The sequence below is a fragment of the Hemibagrus wyckioides genome, linkage group LG18 (genome assembly GCF_019097595.1).
Source record: "Hemibagrus wyckioides isolate EC202008001 linkage group LG18, SWU_Hwy_1.0, whole genome shotgun sequence".
In the NCBI taxonomy this organism is placed as follows: Eukaryota; Metazoa; Chordata; class Actinopteri; order Siluriformes; family Bagridae; genus Hemibagrus; species Hemibagrus wyckioides.
In genome coordinates, this window is record NC_080727.1 from 9828386 (window position 1) to 9850538 (window position 22153).

The window sequence follows — 22153 nt, forward strand, 5'->3', positions numbered from 1 at the left end:
TTCATGCTCCTGTTCACCCAGCTCCGGATCACCATTTCTACCTTACTCAGGAATTTAGTTTGGCCATCGTCAATGGCATTTACATTTCACCTCAGGCAGACCGGGGCACTGCTTTATGAGAGATACATGAGCTCCTCACTCTGTATTAAACACAGCATTATGACGCTGCGCTCACTGTGCCGGGTGACTTTAACAGTGCTGACCACAAACATTTTGTGACAAACTTGTACCAGCATATTACCTGCCCCACTCAGTATATAAGTTATAAAGCACAATCATGTCCACAGTTGGGGAAATTAGACAATGCTACTATCTTCCTCATGCCTAGACATAAACACAGGCTGAACCAGGAAGCTCCAGTTCAGACAGAGTTCATGTGCTGGTCAGACCAATTTGTGACCAATCTGCAGGATGCTCTGGATGGCACAGACTGGGACATGTTCAGGTGTTACCTGAGGAAGGCATTCAGGAGAGTGAATACCAGGAAGATAAGGGACCAGACAGCATCCCTGAACGGTTCCTGAGAGCATGTGCATCGCATCAGCGTTCACCGAGATATTCAACCTCTCCCTGGAACAGTCTATAATTTCCATGTGCTTTAAACAGTCCACTTTTGTTCCTGTCCTGAAGAAACCCCAGCCCGCCTGCCTCAATGACTACTGTCCAGTAGCCCTGACCTCTGTAGTGATGAAGTGCTTTGCAAAGACAGGACAGAGATGTCATCACATTTTCACTACCTGACACCCTGGACCCACTACAGTTTGACATCCTGGGCCCTCTACAGTACTGTCCCAACCTCCCTACCAAGGATGCCATTGCACACCTCCACTACACAGCCCTGAGCCACCTGGACAGCAGAAAGGGTAATAATGTTAAAATGCTGTTTATAGACTACAGTTCAGCATTCAAGAGTGTGATTCCCTTCATACTCACCTCTAAGTTGGAGGTCCTGGGACCTCAAATCGTGTGTTGATGGATCCCTAACTTCCTGATGAACAGACCACAAACAGTATGGGTGGGCAAACATATCTCATCCTTCTTCTCCTTCAGCACTGGACCCCTCGGGGTTGTGGTCTGAGCCCCCAGTGCTGTACTCACTGTACACACATGACTGCATGGCCACTTTTAACACCACCACCATCATCAAGATTGCTGATGACACAGTTGTGGTGGGCCTGATCTCTGACAAAAACATGATGGTCTATTTAGAGGAGATTAAAAACCTGGAGGCTTGGTGACAGAAGAACAATCTCCTTCTGAACGTCTGCAAGGCAAAGGAGTTGAAAGTGAACTTCAGCAGAAAGCTGGAGAGGACCTACCAGCCACTCAGTACAGCAAGCAGTGCTGGACTAAGGGTAGTGAAAGATCTGTCATCCTAACAATAGACTGGAGCATTATCTTTATTTTGTTCAGGGAAGCACTTCTGCACCTTGCAGGCAAATACAGAGAAAATGAGGAGGAGCTTCTTCCCGCCAGACATTCGGGCCCTCAGCCAAGAGAACACCTAGAGCCTGGACTTTTTCTGGACCTGGAAATGGCAGAAACCAGTTAGAACCAGGTAAACCTATCTACTGTCCGGACAAGTCTGGGCAGTAGTGTTCTTCATAGAAGAATTTGTGGCCAAAACACCATACCATCGACATGGAAACAAGGCTGAGTGACTCAACTATGCACAAAAACATAGGCACTGGGGTGCAGAAAACTGGCAGCAGGTGCTCTGGACTGATAAGACAAAACTTGAAATAAATGGCTGTAGTAGGAGGCAGGTTGTTTACCAAAGGGTTGGAGAGTGGTACAACAATGAATGTCTTCCACCAAGTGTGGTGGAGGTTCCTTGCAGGTATGTGGCTGAATTCCTGCAAATAGAGTTGGAGATTTGATCAGGAGTAATGGTGTCGTCAATGCTAAGAAATACACACAGATACTTATCCGTCATGCAGTACCATCAGGGAGGTGTCTGATTGGCCCCAAATTTGTCTGATCGTTGTAAAATTTGAACGTGAATTTAAATTAAGATATTGCTAAATAAAGACAGAATTATGTTCTTCAAATGATATCAGAATTCCAGTTGATCTGTGGTTATAAAAGGACCTACCTTTAGGGACAACAAAGGAACTGTTGAAGGAGTTGGAGGCATCAGGTAGCAAGTATGTACATCCACCATTTAAAGTGTATTTACACTGCCATGGCCTGACAGCAGTCACACAAGAAATAAAAGCCCTAGTCCAAGACAGCATGAAAAGCCAAGTAATCACCAGCTGTTTCTAGTAGTGTTCTCTGGTCAGATAAAACTAATTATGTAATTGTTTGGGTGTAATTATCTGTCTATGGAGTAAAAAGGTTGAGACTTTCAATATGAAGAACACCATCCCAACTGTGAATCATGGGCAAGGCAGCATCATCTTGTGGAAGTGTTTTGCTTGAAAAAAGACACTTTGGAAATAGAAGGTATCAAAAGAGAGTAGCATGATTTAGAAGTACTGAAACAAAACATTAAGACATCAGGCAGATGTCATAAGTTAACACTGAATCACAACTGGGCCTTCCAAGCAGGAGCTTAAGTATACCTCCAAAATTCTGACAAAACAGACTTGTAAATGTATTAGAGTGCCCATCCTAAAGCTCTGACCTGATCGCAAAGAAGATTTGTGAATTGAACTAAAATGCAGGTCTGAGCAAGGAGACCAAACATCGTCAGAAGGAATGGACAAAAATTCTTGCAAAGTGTTGCAAGAACCTTGTGGAAAGCTACCCCAAGTGTTTCAATTAATTAACAAGTTGTATGCAAGCATTTGGCGCACTAAATAGAAAATAAAAGTAAAATAAACTGATCTATTATTTTAATAATCAAATTAAGTAGATATTATTTTATAGAAATACATATATAAATATGTATATTAATAAAACAATTAAATAAATGAAACTTTCCTTTAGGCTGCACCTTCACCGATTTTGGTGAGCCTGTACAAACTGTAGTCTCAGATTTCTGTTCTTGGGTGACTAGAGTGGAAGCCATTGTGGGTTTTTGTGTTGTTTTGTACCGCATCCACTACAAGATTTGACCTGCTGTGTGTTCCTCAGATAATTTTCTGTTCCTGTTTCCATTATTGCATCACACTATTTGCTGCAGAATAGTCAGCTGCCCATTTATTCTACAAATCTCCTGTTTGACCATATTCCAAGGTACTTTATTGGATTCAGATTTCGTGATTGAGGAGGTCATCAAAGTACACTGAACTCACTGACATATTTATTGAACCAGTTTGAGATGATTTGTATTTTGTGACATGGCACATTTTCATCCTGGACCAGACTGCCAATTCCTCTTTGACCTCTCTCATCAACATGGCATTTCTGACCACAGAACTGCCACTTACTGGATGTTTTTTTGCACAACACATTCTGTATAAACTCTAGAGACAATTGTGAGTAGACATCCCAGATGATGAGCAGTTTCTGAAATATTCAGACCAGACAGTTTGTCATCCACAACTATGCCACTGCCATTTTTCTTCACTCTGATATTTGATGCGACTATATTAACTGAAGTTCTCAAACTGTTACTGCTTGATTTGATGCATTTCCCTGCTGCTACATGATTGCTGGATTTGAACTGCATGAAGGAGCAAACACACTGAGCAACAATTATTTTATAACTTGCAGGTGTGTTCCTTCAGCATTCAATTCTGTATTCACTGATTTGGAGGGGTGTCCCAAACATTTGGCAATATAGTGTATCTTTACCGGCAAACTGTAATTAGATGAAATAAAACCATAGTACTACATGGCCACTTTGGAAAGAATTCCTAGGACACCTGCAAATGTAGGTATAAGGATGGGGAATATTTCCAGTAGCATATAAACATTTTTATGAAGGGTTATCTCAACTTCCTTTTAAAGTATTAATTTTAGTTATGTGCAAGGCATTTCAGCAATGTGTTACTGAATACATCAGTGGCAAAGTCCTGTGAAAATACAATTTCTGTGGTTTCTCTGAAATGCCACCAAGGTCATTCATTTCAGTGGTGGCTGGTGGTGATGATATTATTATTATTATTATTATTATTATTATTATTATTATCATCATCATCATCGGGTTATAAGATATTGGATAACCTAAATAGTGTACTTGTCAAGATATTGGGGGGAAAAACAAAGTAGATATTTTGCACTGAATCTTCTACTAGTGCTAACGGTCTTTCTTCCCCATCAACACTCAGCAGAGAAACAAAATCTTAACAAATCCATTAAGATTTCCAAGAGTGTCATGTTTGAATGCTTAAAATTCTCAACAGCAGGTTTCCAGCACCATGATTTATTAAATAAGAATAAAGAGTAGGAAAACTCACCTTAACAAAACAATATGGCTTCAGCACTACATTCATGAATGTATTTTATTTCTTATTTATAAACTTTTAGCTAACTGTGATTACCCACTGGCTATGACACACGTGTTAAGGACCCACAATTGAATCCACACTCTGTTCTTCCAGCACAATATACTTAACTTAAAAAAAAAAACAAAACACACACACACAAAAAAACCTAACACATACAACATATAGCCAGGTCTATAGAATTGGGAGGGGGTTTCATGCACAAGTAACTGTATTATTTGCAGGTTTTCTTAATAAAATTGGCAACAGTGAAGCTCCTATTTTGAGTATCAGTACCATAAAACGTTCCTCTACTACTGAACTACAGGCTGCAGAATTATTAAAATCATGCGATTTGAAATATATTTCACAATGAATAAACAGTGGGGATGTGTGAAAGAACAGGAAGGGTGTACTTGTATCTTTATCTGCACATCTCTATAAACTGGTACAAGACAGAAATGCTAGGTAATATCAAAGCTGATCTGTGCTGTGACACTTGTCTAAAAATACTTCAGACTTCAATGCATAAACAGATCCAAAGCCGAAAGCTAAGACACCTGGGATGCACACACACACACACGCACACACACTCTTGCTGGATTTTTGGCACACAAGCTGCTATTCTGTGTATGTCCTAGAGAGAGAGAACTTCCAGGTGATAAAGCAAGAATAGTAAATAAATGTTATATAGTATTAGATAAAAATATACAACACAGAATCAACTACTAGGTCGTTAATATAGGACATCAGAGCATTCCTGCTGTAGGTATTTGTAAGAAGATGCAGGAAGAAACAGCTAAACTGACCCTACCTATAAATTTACAGCTGTAGTGAATGCTTTTTTTTGAAGGCTACAAATGGAAATAATTGAAAAAGTTGTAAAGTAACAATGTTTATTTAATTTTGTAACTTCAAATCAATCAACAGAGAATGCAGTGACACAATATATTCATTGTGTGAAAAATAAATACAAAAAAGAGACAATGACCAGACTTGTCTGCATCAACATTATTAAGAACTCCTGACTAATGGAATGGACATGTGTTGCGCAGGCGTGTTTACATCATCCCTCCAATTTGACAGAGTCCAAAACATTTCTGGCCTCCTTGTATTCCTCCAGTTCCTCCAGATCTACCCCCGTTTCCTGGAATACACAGAAATAAAACAGACATACATCACCAATGAATCCACATTTTCTCAGGAATCTGTGCATTGACCTGCTGGCTGACAGGTGGAAGTCAAAGTCAAAATTGGAATTGAATGCCTTCTCAAATATATTTAAAATTGGCTAATAATGCAATTTACCATATAATTTGTACAAACTAGTATTATGCATTGCCATTTTACATCTCAGTTTAAAACCTAATTAGTTAAAAACTCAGTGCTGGTATGGGATTAATTGATCCTCCTTTTTAGTGATAGCTGATAAAATGTCTTAACAAGCAGTGCTTATTTACTAACAAATTGTGGGCTTTTAATCAGTTCATCTTACAACAGATGACACAATGAGTAGTCAAAGGATTACCAAAAAGGCCCACTATATTTAATGATAGAAAACAACTGTCATCATGCGCACAACATTTGGCTAATCGCCTAAAAGTTAAATATTTTTATAGAGAGTCTATAAATATGGACTGTTTTGGGGTTTTCTATTTTTGGTTTAATTTGGCCTGAAAGCACAATACATTATTGGATCAGATTACTATAGATGTGTGTTTGTGATAAATACAGGTATTTACAGGGATTGTTGATTGGTTAAGGCTTTGGGTTACAGATTAGAAAAGTGAGGGGATCAAGCCCCAATGATACCACTGCTGAACCATTGAGCAACTCTCTCTGCTCTAATTGTGCTGTATTACAGCTGACCCTGTGCTCTGACCCTAACTTTCTAACAAGCTGGGATATATGTATGTATGTATGTATGTATGTATGTAAATAAAGAAAATAAAGGCTGCTTCTTCTTCTATGGCATTTTAATTTTAAATCTAAACATATTAGCCTTGTCACTAGTCAGATATATGTAACATTAGCATATTAGATATACATACACAGAAAAATGCATTTTACAAATACTATTCTGGGTGATTTAAAGCATTCACACAGGTGACTGATTTGGTCATCAAACATAGGAAGAGGTGTTTGTTCAGCTCACCAACAGCTGCTGCAGATCAGCATGAGCCATGGCTAAACGGCGGTGACAGTCTGGAATCATCATTCTCGACTCCTGCAACACCTCCATCTGTTACACACGCAAACACCCTGGTTATCATCAGACACACTTATCAAAGCAAAGCTTTCTCTGCATCTACTTCTGATGCGAGAGAGATCGCTCTTGTTCTCAGTCCGCCTCTCACTTTCTCTCTCTCACACTGTCTCACTCTCACAACAAAAAAGGGATAAAGGAACAAATACAAGTTGAGGCAGGTGTCTGAAGCCAAAGCCACTATTTTTACTCATTTCAAAACCTGGTCTTATGGTAGCCTTTTAGCCTATGCAGTATTAACCAAGGAGAAAACATGAAATTTATGGCTGCTGTAAGCCCATCTGCATCAAAGTTTAGCATGCTATGTGTTCTGAGATATTCTACTGATGAATAAGGTTGCAAAGAAACATTTAGTTACTATAACCTTCTTGTCACAGGTATGGTACAGGTGGTCGTAAGGGGTATAGGTGGTGGGGTATACACACACACACACACACACACACACACACACACACACTGAGCAGTTACCAACCTACCAATGCATTCATGCAATTATTTGATCAGCCAATCATGTGGCAGCACTTCTGCTGAAGCACGTAGACAATAGAATTTGGCATGAACAAAATCCACGGACCCAACCTGTCATCGTTCCAGGATGGTGGAGGTGACATAATGGTGTGGGAAATGTTTTTTTTGGCACATTTGGGCCTGTTAATACAAATCATTGCTTGAAAGCCACAGCCTAGTATTGAGTATTGTTATAGACCAGGTGCAAAAGTCATCTCAAACTTATGAACATGACAGCAAGTTCAATCTTCCTTTAGTGACCATTCTAGTCACCAGATCAGAATCCAATAGAACACCTGTGGGATGTAGTAGAATGGGGTTGCAGCATGAAAGATCAAATCAACACGAAAAATCTGCATGAATTGAGCGACTTAATCATAAAAACATTCAAACATGGGGCAGAATCACAAAGGGATGTTTTCAGCATCCTGTGGAATCCATGTCATGAGGAACTGAGGCTGTTTGGAGAACAAAGGGATAGCCTGCTAAGTATTAGTACAAAAGTGCTTACTGTGTATATACTGTGGCTTCAGAAGGTATTCAGACCTTCTTCAGTTTATTTTGACTTCCTTTAGAGAACTTTATGTTAAAGATTGAATTTGAAATGAATTAGATTTATTTTCCTGGCTATTAAACACAGAGCCCATGATAACAAGGCAAAATTTTTGCAGATCTTTCATTTAGATAATTAATGAGATTATTTATGCTTTATACTTTATTGAAGCATCTTTGACAGCAGTTACATTCTCAAGTCTTCTTGGTTAAGTCTCTACCATCTTTGCAAACCTTCATTTGAACGGTTTCTCCAGTTCTTCCTAGCAGGTCCTCTCAAGATTGAATCAAATTGGACAGGAAGGATCAGGATTGACTTCAGGTCTCTTGACAGATGATCTATGGGTTCAAGTCTGCACTTTGGCGAGACCACTCGATGACATTCAGAGATTTTCCTGGACCTCTCTGCATTGCATCAATTCTCTCTAGTCTCCTCATCTCTGCCACTGCTTCAGGTTTCAGCAAAATTCCCAGCCCAGCTACAACTCTTAGAACCACACTATATATATATATATATATATATATATATATATATATATATATATATATATATATATATATATATATATATATATGTGTATATATATATATATATATATGTGTATATATAAGTGTATATATATATATATATATATATATATATATATATATATATATATATATATATATATATATGAAAGTAAGTGAAAGTAAGGGAGAAAATATTAGAGATTTCAAAAAGTGACACACTTCCTGCTGCCAGTTGGTGGCACTATGACCGAGACTCAGTTGTCATATCAGTGTGATCAGCTTTCAATGCTTAACATAATCCTAAGGTTTCATGTAGATCACTTAATGTACACAGAAGTTATAAGCCACTACCTGTTTCGTTTTATTCGCCATAAGTTTAAGGGCTTCTCACGGCTGAACCGTTTGAGATATCAAAAATCCCTCATCAATTTTGCATTATCAAATGTCTTGAGATCATTTTAGCCTGGGTTTGGTGGCAGTTGTATCAATTCCCTAGGAGGAGTATTTCAAATTCCATTGGGTGCGTTTTGCAAACAACTCAAAATAACTCACTTCCTGTGGATTAGATTTAATGACATGCAGTGTGAAAGTTGTTCAGTTCAATGAGATCTAAGTGTGTACCAAATTGTACATGGATACGTGCAAGTGTGTATCAGCTATGCAGCAAGATGTTCCAGGGGGCGCTGTAACGGGTGTGTGCCACGCCCAGGGTTGAGCCACAGTGACCTCCTAATGGCCGCAGATTCCAACCTGTCTGCTGATTTTCAAGAGTTTTTGAGCAGGTTAAGGGGTCCAAAATGCCCCGAAAGGTTGAAAAAAAATAAAAAAATATAAAATTCTAACGAAAACAATAAGGCTTCCGCACCGATGGTGCAAGGCCTCTGGCCTTGCTCCTTCGGTGCTCGGGCCCTAATGATCGAGTTACATGAATTTCATGACTTGGGTACAAGGCAGAACATCCCTGTAAGCACTGCTGGAGGACTACCTAGACAAAGAAATACCTTTTTTAAAAATACCTTTTTCTCAAAGAAAAAAAACAAGCAAGACAGAACCTGGTGAGGAAAGTCACAGTCACTCTGAAGGAGTTACATACTACAGTGGCTGAGAGTGGAGTGATGGCACACCAGACAACCATTTCAAGAGCTCTGCTCAAGTTTCTAAGTACTACGTGTGGCACAAACCTAACCCAGGCACTGGACTCCTTGACAAAATTGAAGGGATATAGTGGCCAAGTCAAAGTCTGATCTGTATCCCATTGAGAATCTGTAGCACAGTTGGAAAAGTCCAGTAAACAAACATCCAACTGAGCTGAAGAACCTGGAGTAAATCTGCCAGAGTGAATGGGTGAAAATCATTCAGAAATATTTTGCTAAGCTAGTAGGAACATACCCCAACAGATCTAAACCTGTTATTACAGCAATAGGTAGTTCTACAAATTACTAGTTTGTATTTATTTTTTATACTTACACAAATAGCAATTTTAGAGATCTACTGGCAAATAATGTTTTTTGACATTATTTGCCATTCAGTACTTGAACACAGAAATTTTTGCTCATTCTTTCTGACAAAATTGTTGTAATTAATTACTTGCTCAAACTTTTTTGGTTCACTCCACTAATTTTCTGTGGGATTCAGGTCAGGGCCTTATGATGGCATGCCAATACTTTCACTTTGGTATGCTTAGGATCATTGTCCAGCTGAAAGACCCAGTTCTGCCTGACCTTCACACCCATATGTGCTCTACATCAACAAACTCTCTGTTGTCTTTTGTAATTTGCATTTACCTGTTTCTTGATAACATGCTCATCCCCTGACTCGGCTTTCAGACGCTCGATTCTCTCCTCCTGCTGTTTTGCCTCCTTTATGTACAATACCTCTTCCTTAGCCAGCCTAAAAAAAAAAAAAAAAAATAAAAGGCAAAAGAGGTGTCATGGACGTATTTAAACTGAGTGTTGCTAGATTTTTTGAGAATTCTAGCCACCCAGACAACCCAACATATAGCAGATTTTTACAGATCACTTTAACAAATAGAGAAATAGCTAAACACTTTGGTTTGCACAATTTGCATGCAGGCATTTGTGGCAAATTTGACTATGTGGCAGAATGTTTTAACAAATTAAATAAAACTTAAAAATACTCCGAGATTTCTATCAATGCATCAATGGGGTAATAAAATCCAAAACATTTTTTTAAAATCAATAAATCATAATTTCCAGATTTGGAGGAAAAAAAAAACATATGGAAATAGACAGATCACATTATTCATGGCTGAAATTAGCTTGGTATTTTTAAATATATAGACAGACACTGATAAAAAGACACAGAACTCATATTCCATGTGCTCCTTTTTAGGAAATATTTCTAGCAAGTTAAAGTAAATTAAAGTAAATTCCAGATGAAGCTCAAAATAAGATATTTAAAAGCAACATAGGCTTAAAAAAATATTTTAATCAGTAAAATTAAACCGTCTAGTCAGAGCAGTTTATAGGATAATGGAAGCAGAAAAATAATGGTCAAATTTATTTTTGGACTGATTAGTTCCTAATTATCTGAGAATACAAGCAGTATGCATCCAATACCACCTAAAGAACTTCAACTTTAAGCCTCTAAGGAAAAAAATTCTATCATTAATAATAATCATTATCAAGCCATTAATGACCAATATGCTAATTTGTATACACCCCTCACACACACATTTGCCTGTAATTTGGACCAAGTCAAGTGGCAAATTGACCACTTTTCCTTGATTGTTACTGAAAACAGGCATTAGGAACACTGATAAATTTTAATTATCAATCAATTTCAGCCAAATGAGCCAAAATCGGCAAATAAATTCAAGAAGGCAGTAGCTGTAATGGAGTTTGAAAATATCACTACTGATAATGATTCCGGCTAATGGGCTTTTTCCGTCTGCCCAATGATGCCACTTGTCTGGAATGATGTGGCTGTTTTCAGTAGGGGGTATGTGAGGCTCTCCTATAAATCAGACCATCAGATGCTGCTGATGAGCCTGCATCTCTAACACTTATATTTTACATCAATTACACCAGATTATTCCATCAACACTGAGTTAATACTTAACATATGCTCAGATAATATGGTGGGTGTTTCCAGTCACTGTGACTACAGTCAATTGGCTAAATTATCATTAAATCCAGCATCAATGACACCGCTCATTTCCAAAAGGTAAGAGGCATACAGGTTTTTTTTTATTAGCCTGTTTAGTATATTGTTGCATGTAAAAATGATCAACAATTGAACAGTGATGATCATTTTAACAATTAGCTCTTGCAGGGGCTGATTTTGAGCAAAAACAAAAAAACCATCCAGATGAAACCTTCAGCCAAGTAAAGTACTGTTGCAGTTTTCCATTTAAGTTCCAGTTCCATGTGCAGTGGGCATACAGCCCATATAGGACTATTTAAGTAGAATGAAAATAAAGCTGCAGGGAGGTAAAATATAGAGAAATGCGAGGGACACAAGGATGCATTAGAGGACTTGGAAAGCGAAAGGTGCTGAATAATTCCCATAAAGCTGAAGGACAAGCTAATGGAAGTGTCGTGCTCATGTTAATTTCTCATGGTGGAGCTCAACGTCTTTAAAATGGCACTGCCAGTGCAATTTTTCTGCGCTGTAATAGAAAAACGGACCGTGCTGGAAAATCAAGGGAAAAAAGGAATCAGAGGCGACATACATTCCATTGCCTTTAATACTGTAGTTTTGAGGTGCCAGTGCCCGCTGACAAACAGCAAATTACTGTTGTCATTTTATTAAGCTCCATCTACTGAACTAGTCCCAGAAATGAGCAGCTGGATTGCAACAGTACCCCCCCCTACACACACACACACAAAAAATAAATAAGCAAGACTTATTTAAGTTTCAAGGAAGAAATGGCATCAACAAAAAAGACAAAGGGGCATTAAGCAGAAGCAGCAGTGTTTTTGTCCATTTCTTGAATTGTAAAAACAAAACTTGGGGTACAAAAAGTGAATAATATATAATAAAATAAAATTCATAAGTTATATATGTTTTATTAGTAGCAGTTTCCCTGCTTTTTATTATCATTTTTATTATTATTATTTAAATTATCATTTTTATTATTATTATTATTATTATTATTAAATTCAATCTCCAAATTCTGCCTGCTTCTGATGGAAGTCTGACTAATCCCACTGCTAGAGTCATGTGTACGATTTGTACGCTTGAATTAAATTTCCCCAAAATCAAAGTCTCAAAAACAAATAATATAGGGAACACAGGAATCCTGACTAGGATAAGTAACTTCAGAAGATTAACGAATGGACGCAATAAACAAATGCGCAGTGTAGCATACAATAAACTCCAGGGTTAAATAACACTGCCTTTATTTGTCCTACAAGCATCATATCTGACTGGACTAGAAAGTCCAGTATGTAAGTAAGTAAAAACTGCCCAAACCCATAACATGTATGTTGGGTCCTGTAGTATCACAGTCACGATAAACACATGTAATGAGCAACTCTTGATTCCATACTTAACATTAATGCTGTATTTTACTGTATGCTGTGCCTGACTGAGCTGGTCTACTCATTCTCATACTCCATTCACACTGCCAGAAAACTGATTCCAGACAAAATCTATAAGGCAATGTATATTAATACAATTGTTTAAATGTATATGTTAGTACTTTTAAATATCACGTGCAATATTAAATATGCAGTTTAACTTGGAAAGTGGCACTGGATGTATTTTTATTAGAGATTTATTGACCACTGGGCAGATATGACTACCAAGGTTACATCAGCATAGCCTGTATATCCATCTTTGAAAGTACATGAACAGAAACCCCAGTTTTAATTCTTTATACCTCACATGAAGTCACGCAGCACACTAGGTACATGGCACGATGCAGCTTGGAATATATTAAACTGGTCATTTAGTGCTTATAAAACGTTGCACACCATTAAAGGAAAATGTCTGCACAACACTCTCTTAGTTTAGCTGTAACAGGACGTCCTTCTTTTATACCTTGATATTCGTAATTGAATGACTCGTCTTATGGATTTTTATGAATAAAAAATATCTTGTCTAAATGACTCACATGAATGATTTGAATAAAAACATCATAATTCAGCTTGACAAACAAAGTCCATTCTGTCGAAAGCTGCTTTTCTTAAATCAGGGTACTTTTGATTATCTAGTAGGGATGCCACAATACTCGATGTAATATTGAACCGTTCGGTACGACCTCCACAGTTCAATACGCATATGTGAACCGCGTTTTTTTGTTTTCTTCTTTAAAACAATAATAACCAGGCGTTTTTTAAAAAAAATAATAATAATTTTTTTTTCTCCTTCATGCGCTCTATTACTCTCTGTACCTCCTGTGTGTGTTTGCCTGCATGGTATGTCTACGCGCCGAGACAGACACGCCTCCCCGCGAGTAAATATCCAATCAGTGAGCGCTAAAGTTAGGGGCAGTGACCATGCTTGTGGTGCTGGTGTCAGATTTCATTCTAACCCTGGAGAGCGGTGAAGTGAGAGAGAAACACGAGAAAGCGGTGCCGTGACTCAGATCTGTGGTCTGGGGACATTTGTTGTTGATCATGATGCCGATGAAACAAAAACGGTAAACAAAAAATGACTGTGTTTAAGCAGTGTTCCACACGAGTTAGATACTGACATGGAAATACTTCCAACATGACCACACATCTACAGCTCCATCACCCCGCGATATCACTGTGTGGAAGCAGGAGCCTTTTTCCTGGCCTCTACGAAAAAATGCGCAAAAAAATTGAAAACGCTTTGGTTAAAGCACAAAGTCTTGCTCTAATAACAGATAGTTGGACCTCAGGGGTAACAGAGAGTTATCTTACAGTGACTGGTCATTACAGAGAGTTCTCTCACAGTGACTGGTCATTACACAGTGGATTGGGAAATAAAGAGCGCCGTCCAAACCTGTCTCCTGTAATAAATTCATATAAGCGCTAATTTTTATATCTCACTATTTTCAGTACACTTTCATTGTGTTAGTTGATTTTTGCATTTAAGTAAAATAAAGAGAATTGCAACTAAAACCTTTTTTTTTTTCTTCTTAACACACTTAATGTTCCCGTCACCTAAGCAAAGAATAATGGAAAAAAACCTTTAATTTGCCAAGCCATCTGAACCGAACCGAAAACCGTGGGTAAAAACCGTGGTACGTATTGAACCGTGGGTTAACTGTATTGTTGCATCCCTATTATCTAGTAAACATTTTTTTAGTGGTCTAAAGTGGTAATCATTTATAATAATCCAGTGGTCCATTTGAGACAATATATTTACTAACTCATAGAAAGAAGCTCCTACCACCTACCAACACTCAATATAAAAGTATATTTCTGGGCCCTCCATACCACATTCTGGGAAACTACAGAACCAACAAGCACCAGTGGAGTGAACAAGGATGCTTCTGCTGCGAACCGTAATAGTAATGTAAAGTCTAGTCCTTCATATTACTATTTTTTTCGGTATCAAACGCTCCTAAAAAGATACTGCAAAGCGTAAGGAAACTACTGAGTGAATAATTATACATAACATTTGACTGACATTTGAATGACGTTGACTTTGTTTGGGATCCGTCACAAAACCTAACCATTTCAACTGCTGGTTACAATGATAGTTCCATATCTCAAACATTCAGCAACTTATTCTTGAGCGATTCGGCTAATAAGAATCTTGAAGGACAGACTGATGACCAGTCAAACACCAGATTAACAGATTGCCTCTGATTAAGGATCAAATGTACAGACCTCCCAGTGGAGGTTGGATGTTGAAGTTTGTGGCTACATCCACAAATAAGACTACCAAGGGCACTAGGAAGTAGGCCAGTGATTTCAAGAGGAGCTAAATGAAGCATTTGGTTATGAGTGAAAAGGACCCTAAAATGGCCAGTGGGTGGTCAAGTGCAGAGGGGATGCCCCAGGGACTCCAGGCTGCAACATTGAACCTTCTAGAGATGTAGTGGGCTCGAATCAATGAAACATTTAAGAAGGTGCCCTCCTGATGACCCCTATGAAGTGCCTGCCACCCACACAATCTTTTATTGTATCAGCAAAGAGTCAAGTAGGAAACTGCTTTCCAAAGCATCTGATCCAAGATTGTATTTTTGGTGTGGCAGTAAGTGGAACTCATATGGAGAAATTCATCTGGAAGCAGGAGCACTGAGCATGCATTAATGGTGTCAGTGGAGCTTGCTACAGCTGGAGTCACTAGGGAGGACTGTATGGTTCTGGTGGTATTAGGTGTAACCTATGCTTATCATCTCAGCAAATATGGTAGGAAACTGCTTACCAATGGGAATTTATTTTCCAACAGAATTTATTTAAACATTAACACTAAGGAGTTCATAAATCACAGTGGCACATACATCAGCTTTGCATGAACTCATGGAATAATATACTATAATTAAGAAATGAAGCAATAAGAGGTTTTATTTATGATATTTTCTAACTTTTAAAGTTGATAACTACACTAATGAGTGATTAATTTAACAATACAATATCATTATACCAGACAAAAGATAATAGTGGAGGCGTACATGCTAGTGGCTGTTATTTCAGGTTATAGAAGCTTTATACTGATAATCTAAGTAATGATCAACAGTACCACAGCAAGTGTTTCTATAAATAGATTTAATTACAAACTCATGACCATGATTTTCTCTTATTGACCTGACATACATATGAAAGGGAACTATATTTCAGTTTTACATACACACACAGCCCTATCAGCCATAACATTAACGCCACTGACAGGTGACATGAATGACATTGATTATATTGTTATAGTAGCGCATGTTAAAAGGTAGGATATATGATATATAGACAGCAAGTGAACAATCAGTTGTAGAGGCTGGTGTGTTTGGAAGCAGGAAAAAATTGGCAAGTGCAAGGAGCGACTCGGGTCCGAGCATCACCAAAACAGCAGGTCTTGTGGGGTGTTCCCAGTATGTAGAGGCTAGTATCTACTAAAAGGGTCCAAAGAAGGACAGCGTTGAACCGGTGACAGGTTCATGTAGGGGTGTGCGATATGACGATATTTGATCGCGGACGATTAAAATGACTGCACGATCCACTTTTCCAAAAAAATCGTTGTATCGTCCTATATGGTGCACGTTATATCCATTGTACTTCTATTGATTTCGTGTACATCCCCGCACTAGATGGCGCCAGGTTAAAAAGCTCGTATGCATTGCTCGTAAATTCAGTGAGATTAAGCGACGCACTCAGTGACAATGGAGGAAAACACGGAGGAGTTGGTCCCTAAAACATCAGTGATAAGGAAAAGGTTTGGTTTTTCCCCAACAGACACAGTGCAAACCAGTTATTTGCAAATGTTGCAATGATAATATTCGCACGTCGGATGGCAACACAACAAACCTTTTTACCCACCTCAAAAGAAAGCATCCAAAGAATATGCCGACAGTCAATTTATAAAGGGACTCCACGCGAGTACATCAGCAGGTACAACCAAGCAGCCAGAAACTACAAGGTTTAAACAAGCAACTCTAACGAAAGAAGCATTTGAGAAAGGAACTCCGTATGACAGAACGAGCAAGCGCTGGAAAGATGTAACTGACGCGGTGACATTTTACCTGGCCAAAGACATGATTCCCATAAAGACTCATCAGCAGAAGCTCATCACTGAGTCTCCAACACGATGGGGTTCGAGACTCAACATGATCGAGAGAGTGCTTGACCAGGAAAAGGCGATTTCTCAGGTCCTGAAGGCAGACAGGAAGACGAGGCATTTAGTCCCATCATGGCAGGATGTTGACCTGATGGAATCTATGAAAAAGGCTCCAAGTCCTCTGAGAGACTTTACTGATGCACTCTCAGGTGAGGACTATGTGAGTATATCTTATGTAAAGCCAGTGCTTCACCTGTTGAAAGTCAACATTTTGAGCCTGAATGATGAGGATACTGAACCAACAAAAACAATGAAGACTACCATTCTTGAATACCTCAATGACAAATATCAGGACCCCACCACTGACCGGCTGGATATGGCTTCGCTTGTCGATCCCAGGTTCAAAACACAATACATAGACAAAGACAAAATTGAGGGAATACAAACCAGAGCTGTGTCTGAGCTGGAGTCTTTGCTGACCATACAGAATCCAGCATCATCAAATCAGCAGCCTACTTCTAGTACCTCAACCGCCACATCACAAAGCCCTGATGAAGATCAGACACCACCCAAGAAAGCAAAGAGATCACTTGCCAGCTTTTTGAAAGCCTCAGGTGTTGTAAGTGCATCTGCAGCCACAACATCAGCTTCCTTATCTCTAAAAGAAGCAATAGAAGGGGAATTGAAGGGCTACTTGTCCACACCAAATGCAGAAAGTGACATGGATCCGCTGGAATGGTGGAAAGTCCATGAGACAAACTTTCCAAGAGTTAGCCAACTTGCTAGAAAGTATTTATGCATTCCAGCAACAAGTGCTCCCTCAGAAAGAGCCTTTAGCACTGGTGGCAACATTGTCACCTGCCAAAGGGCAACTCTCAAGCCAGATAAAGTGAATCAGCTGGTTTTCCTTTCTAAAAATTTGTGATTAGTCATACTTTGTGTTCTTTTAGAAATTGATATGTTCTAAAGCTGCTAAGTTTACAAGCCTCAGGTCAGGAAATATTTTTGTGCCTTTATTTTATGGTTTTGGTTCTGAATCATGTTGCACTTTAAAAACTTTTTAACAGATTACAAAAGGTAGTTTACATTTTTGTATGTTTGTTTTTACCTTTTGAAGCCAATGTCTATTTTGGGAGTTATGCTAAAGTCTGTGAACTTGCATTTATTTGACTAGACCAAGTTAATATTTTTATTTAACTTTGTAAGAATAAGCTATTTACATTTTTGAACCTCTTTGCTGAGGATCTAGGTCTAATAAACTATCTGACTGTTACAACTGTTACCACTACTAATGTAAGATTTCTTAAACCAATGTTCATTTTGTGATGGCAAGTCTTTCATTGTTATGCAAGTCTTGTTGACTGTTCTTAATTTGCAGAGTTGCACTTGCATTTAATGTTAACTTGATTAAAAAATACTTGAAAACATAAATGGTAAAGGCTATATTTTTAATATGGAGACATTAATTTGGCTGTATTGTAGCTCTGTAATTTGCCAAACAGTCTTAAAACCAACATGAGAAAGAATCGGGATAAAATCGCGATTTTTCCAGAAAAAAAACGTGATCTAATTTTTTTTTTTCCATATCACCCACCCCTAGGTTCATGGGCACCCAAGCCTGACTGATGCACATGGGAAGAGAAGACTAGCCTATCTGTTCCAATCCCAAAGAAAAGCTACTATAGCACAAACAACAGCGGCAAACGATTTCTGAAATTTTTAAAAATGGCAACCTGTCTGGATGCACAGAGGAAGTTAGAGGTGTGCATGAGGACTAAAAAAGTTGTACTGGTAAAGGGAGCAGAGAGTTTTTACTTACCTGCAAGCAGGAGTTAAGACTTAAAACAGTCTGCAAGCAATAAAGAATCCTCAGCGCTAACATTTTACCAAACATCTATTTATTAACACAACATTTACAACAGCAACTGACAAGTCACTTGTGTCCTTTGTGGGTGTGCGCACTCCAGTGATTTTTTTTAGTTCCTTTTAGAGCTAGCTAGTTAAACCTAGATTATATAACTTGGTAATCAGTGTGAAAACTAATGGCTTGATTTAAAGGCTAGGTTTCAGTGGCAGGTTAGAAATCCCAACAGACTGTATTAGCTACACACTCTAACCAAATGCACCAACTATCTGTTTTAGGACATCAAACAGTAAATAGGGACTATTGAAACTAAACTAAAGTAGGGTATTGAATTAATGTTAGACCACACAAGCCATGGGATTGGTGCAAGGATTCATTCGAGCTACTTGTGTGGATTTGCATTTACAGAGAATTGAGAAAATCTCAATTCAAGTGTTAATCGTTGCACTGTTGCTTGTCCGTGAAATTGCACCTCCATACTGAGCATGTGAAAAGTCACCCATGTTTTAGTTGCTTGCTGGTTTGAACTAAGGGTTACAGATGTTCAAATATTGAACAAAACATGTAACACGTTTCGGCAGAAGGTATAGGCTTCATCGATTGCTCACTTTCCTGTAAAAGTTTGCTTACATGACCGGACACTGTAGTAATTCAAAAAGATGTGCAAGGAATCAAGGATAAAATACCCCAAAACCAAGGACCATAGCTTTTGTAAATACTACCTAGTAACCCAATTATCTTCCCTCATCAAATTGATTAATGCTTAATTTATGCTTAATGTACAATTTCAGCCTCTGAATTAAATTCCTTCTAAATAAAGCCCATCCAACAGGCATCAACACATGTTTTACACAACACAGACACTTTAAGCAATAAAATAAACAGGTCAAAAAGAAAGCACCGCACATCTACACCTATCAGAGATAACACATATCTTTATTTCCTAATACACAAAACAAAAAAAAAAAAACATATATACATGAAAAAATGAAAAATTCTACATATAAATATTCTCCTCTGCTAATAGCATCAGTAAAGTAGCTCATTTGTTTTAACCCCTCACAAAGCTACATAAAATCTTGTCCTCCAGTTACAGAATCGTCATACATAGCATGCATAGCAGAGATGTCATTTCTGATTTCATCCAGAAGTATTAGGCTATTCCCTTACTACTGTATTTATTAAAATGAAAACAGGCCTAAGACGTAATCCATAGACATGGACGTCATCTTTTACCAGAGGGCATGAGGTCAATTCAATCCCATTTTGTCAAAACATTTCTTTTTGCTCATCAATTCACACTGTTGAAAGAAGACAATGGATAATGGGTCGTAAATGTATTGCTTTAGAGGAAGAGATAATGGTGAAAGGTTTATCCACAGAGTTTGTTGAGTGTTCAGGGACAAAATACACATCTTTATCATCTATCATACAAATGCATAAGCGCATTTATTTTCTAGTTTATTACAGGATTAACATTCCAAAGACTGCATTTAGGGAGGTGTTTAAGGTCACAGATTTTAGAAACAGCAAGACATCTGCATTGCTTCTTTGCCATAGCTGACTTTCATGCTATTCAATCTGGTTGTAATGTAATAAAATACTGTACTGATGTCAACTTGACATTACATCTGCACTGTACTGCTACAATGTAAATGTCTAGGCTAAAATCAATGGGATACTGATTTAATATTATAGTACATTTTAAGTACTTACACTATATTGCCAAAAGTTTTGGGACACCCCACTAAATCATTGAATTCAGGTGTTGTTTTTCAGGGGTTGGCTTGGTCCCTTAGTTCCAGTGAAAGGAACTCTTAATGCTTCAGCATTCTAAGATATTTTGGACAATTTCATGCTCCCAATTTTTGTTGAGATGACCCCTCCTGTTCCAACATGACTTGACTGGCCTGCACAGAGTCCTGACCTCAACCTGATAGAACACCTTTGTAATATGGAGTTGGCCTGCCCTTTGCAGCTATAACAGCTTCAACTCTTCTGGGAAGGCTTTCCACATGTTCATGGGAATTTTGGACCATTCCTCTAAAAGCACATTAATGAGGTCAGGCGCTGATGTTGGACGAGAAGGTCTGGCTCTATTTCATCCCAAAGGTGTTCTATCCGGCTGAGGTCAGGACTGAAACAACACCTGAATTCAGTGATTTGAAGGGGTGTCCCAAACCTTTTGGCAATATAGTGAACATTACACTCCCAAAATCTAAATATGAACTTTGATAGCTGGACACCACCTGAATCGTGCTGGCCTTAAAGTTCGGTTTTGGGAAAAGGACCAATCTGACCACACGCAGATGACTCAGCAGACCATGAACTCAAACTAAATCCCCAGAGATTTTACTGAACATGCATGCTTTCAGCCTTCATGGATATTTTTGAGAATATCTACCTGTCTACAGAAAATAGCAATTATTATAAGCAACATTTTATTATTTATTTACTACAAATGCCCGGAATCTAATACGGCTCATATCTGACCGCGAACGGTAAAAATGATGAGAACGGATACAACAGTTTATATACTGTTCAATATTATGTAAAAAATAAATAATAAAATAAAAATGTTACGACTAGTGTTTGTGCGTATTTGAGGTTAGCATGCTAGCTACAGAATATCACTTTTTGTGAACAATAAGGAATGTGATATAAGTAAAGAACATTTCACTGTAACTCTCAAGAGTGCTAGACAGCTTGTGTGTGTGTGTGTGTGTGTGTGTGTTATCACAGTTGCTAGCTACACCACACACACTCCTCACGGCTCAGTAATGTAGCCGAGACCTAGCACTCATGCTACCACTACATACATATCATTCCACACGTTGCTCTTTTGCACACTTACCGTTTCACGACTCCAGTCTTTATTTTTATCTGGCGTATTCTTGGATCCGCCATAATGAAGGTGTTTTCAGAAAAGCGTCGTAAATACGCAAAAAAATAAGGCTAACCGAAATAGAAGCTCGTCCAAGACTTCCAAAATGCCGGAGTGCGCATGCGCAGACGCGGGCTGCCGCACCCCGAGCTGCGTCTCCTGACCAAAGCGTAATAACAATGCACGTTGCTAACTGGCCAAAGGTCGCTTGTTGGCGCTGTCACATAGGTATGGCTACCAAAAGGGGTCAAAAAGATTTTGTACATGATAAATGTACTGCAGTCGTATTTTTTCACGTGTATAAAGTGGAAGGTGCAAATGTGTAACAAACATCGACAAAAACATTTCACACAAATATGTGAAACATGTTACATAAATAGAAATAATATTTGCATGTGCATAAAAATCTACACACAAATATCCTTTGAAAGGTTCTACACGTCCCTGTGTGACAGTAGAAATGTCATGGAGCACCAAACCATATCTGTTGCTTAAAATCATACATGCTTCAAATGCAATCACAGTCAATCAAAATATGTTCAAAA

General features: G+C 38.3%; 1 protein-coding gene across 1 annotated transcript; it reads right to left on the minus strand.

Moving 5' to 3' along the window:
- Positions 1-5255: 5255 nt before the first annotated feature.
- tbca (tubulin cofactor a) lies at positions 5256-21746 on the minus strand. Its single transcript, XM_058416179.1, has 4 exons — positions 21579-21746; positions 9996-10101; positions 6532-6618; positions 5256-5523 (listed from the first exon to the last, which is right to left on the minus strand). The coding sequence occupies exons 1-4, from the start codon at positions 21629-21631 to the stop codon at positions 5443-5445; spliced, it is 327 nt and encodes a 108-aa protein (XP_058272162.1). The 5' UTR covers positions 21632-21746; the 3' UTR covers positions 5256-5442.
- Between the last annotated feature and the right edge of the window lie 407 nt (positions 21747-22153).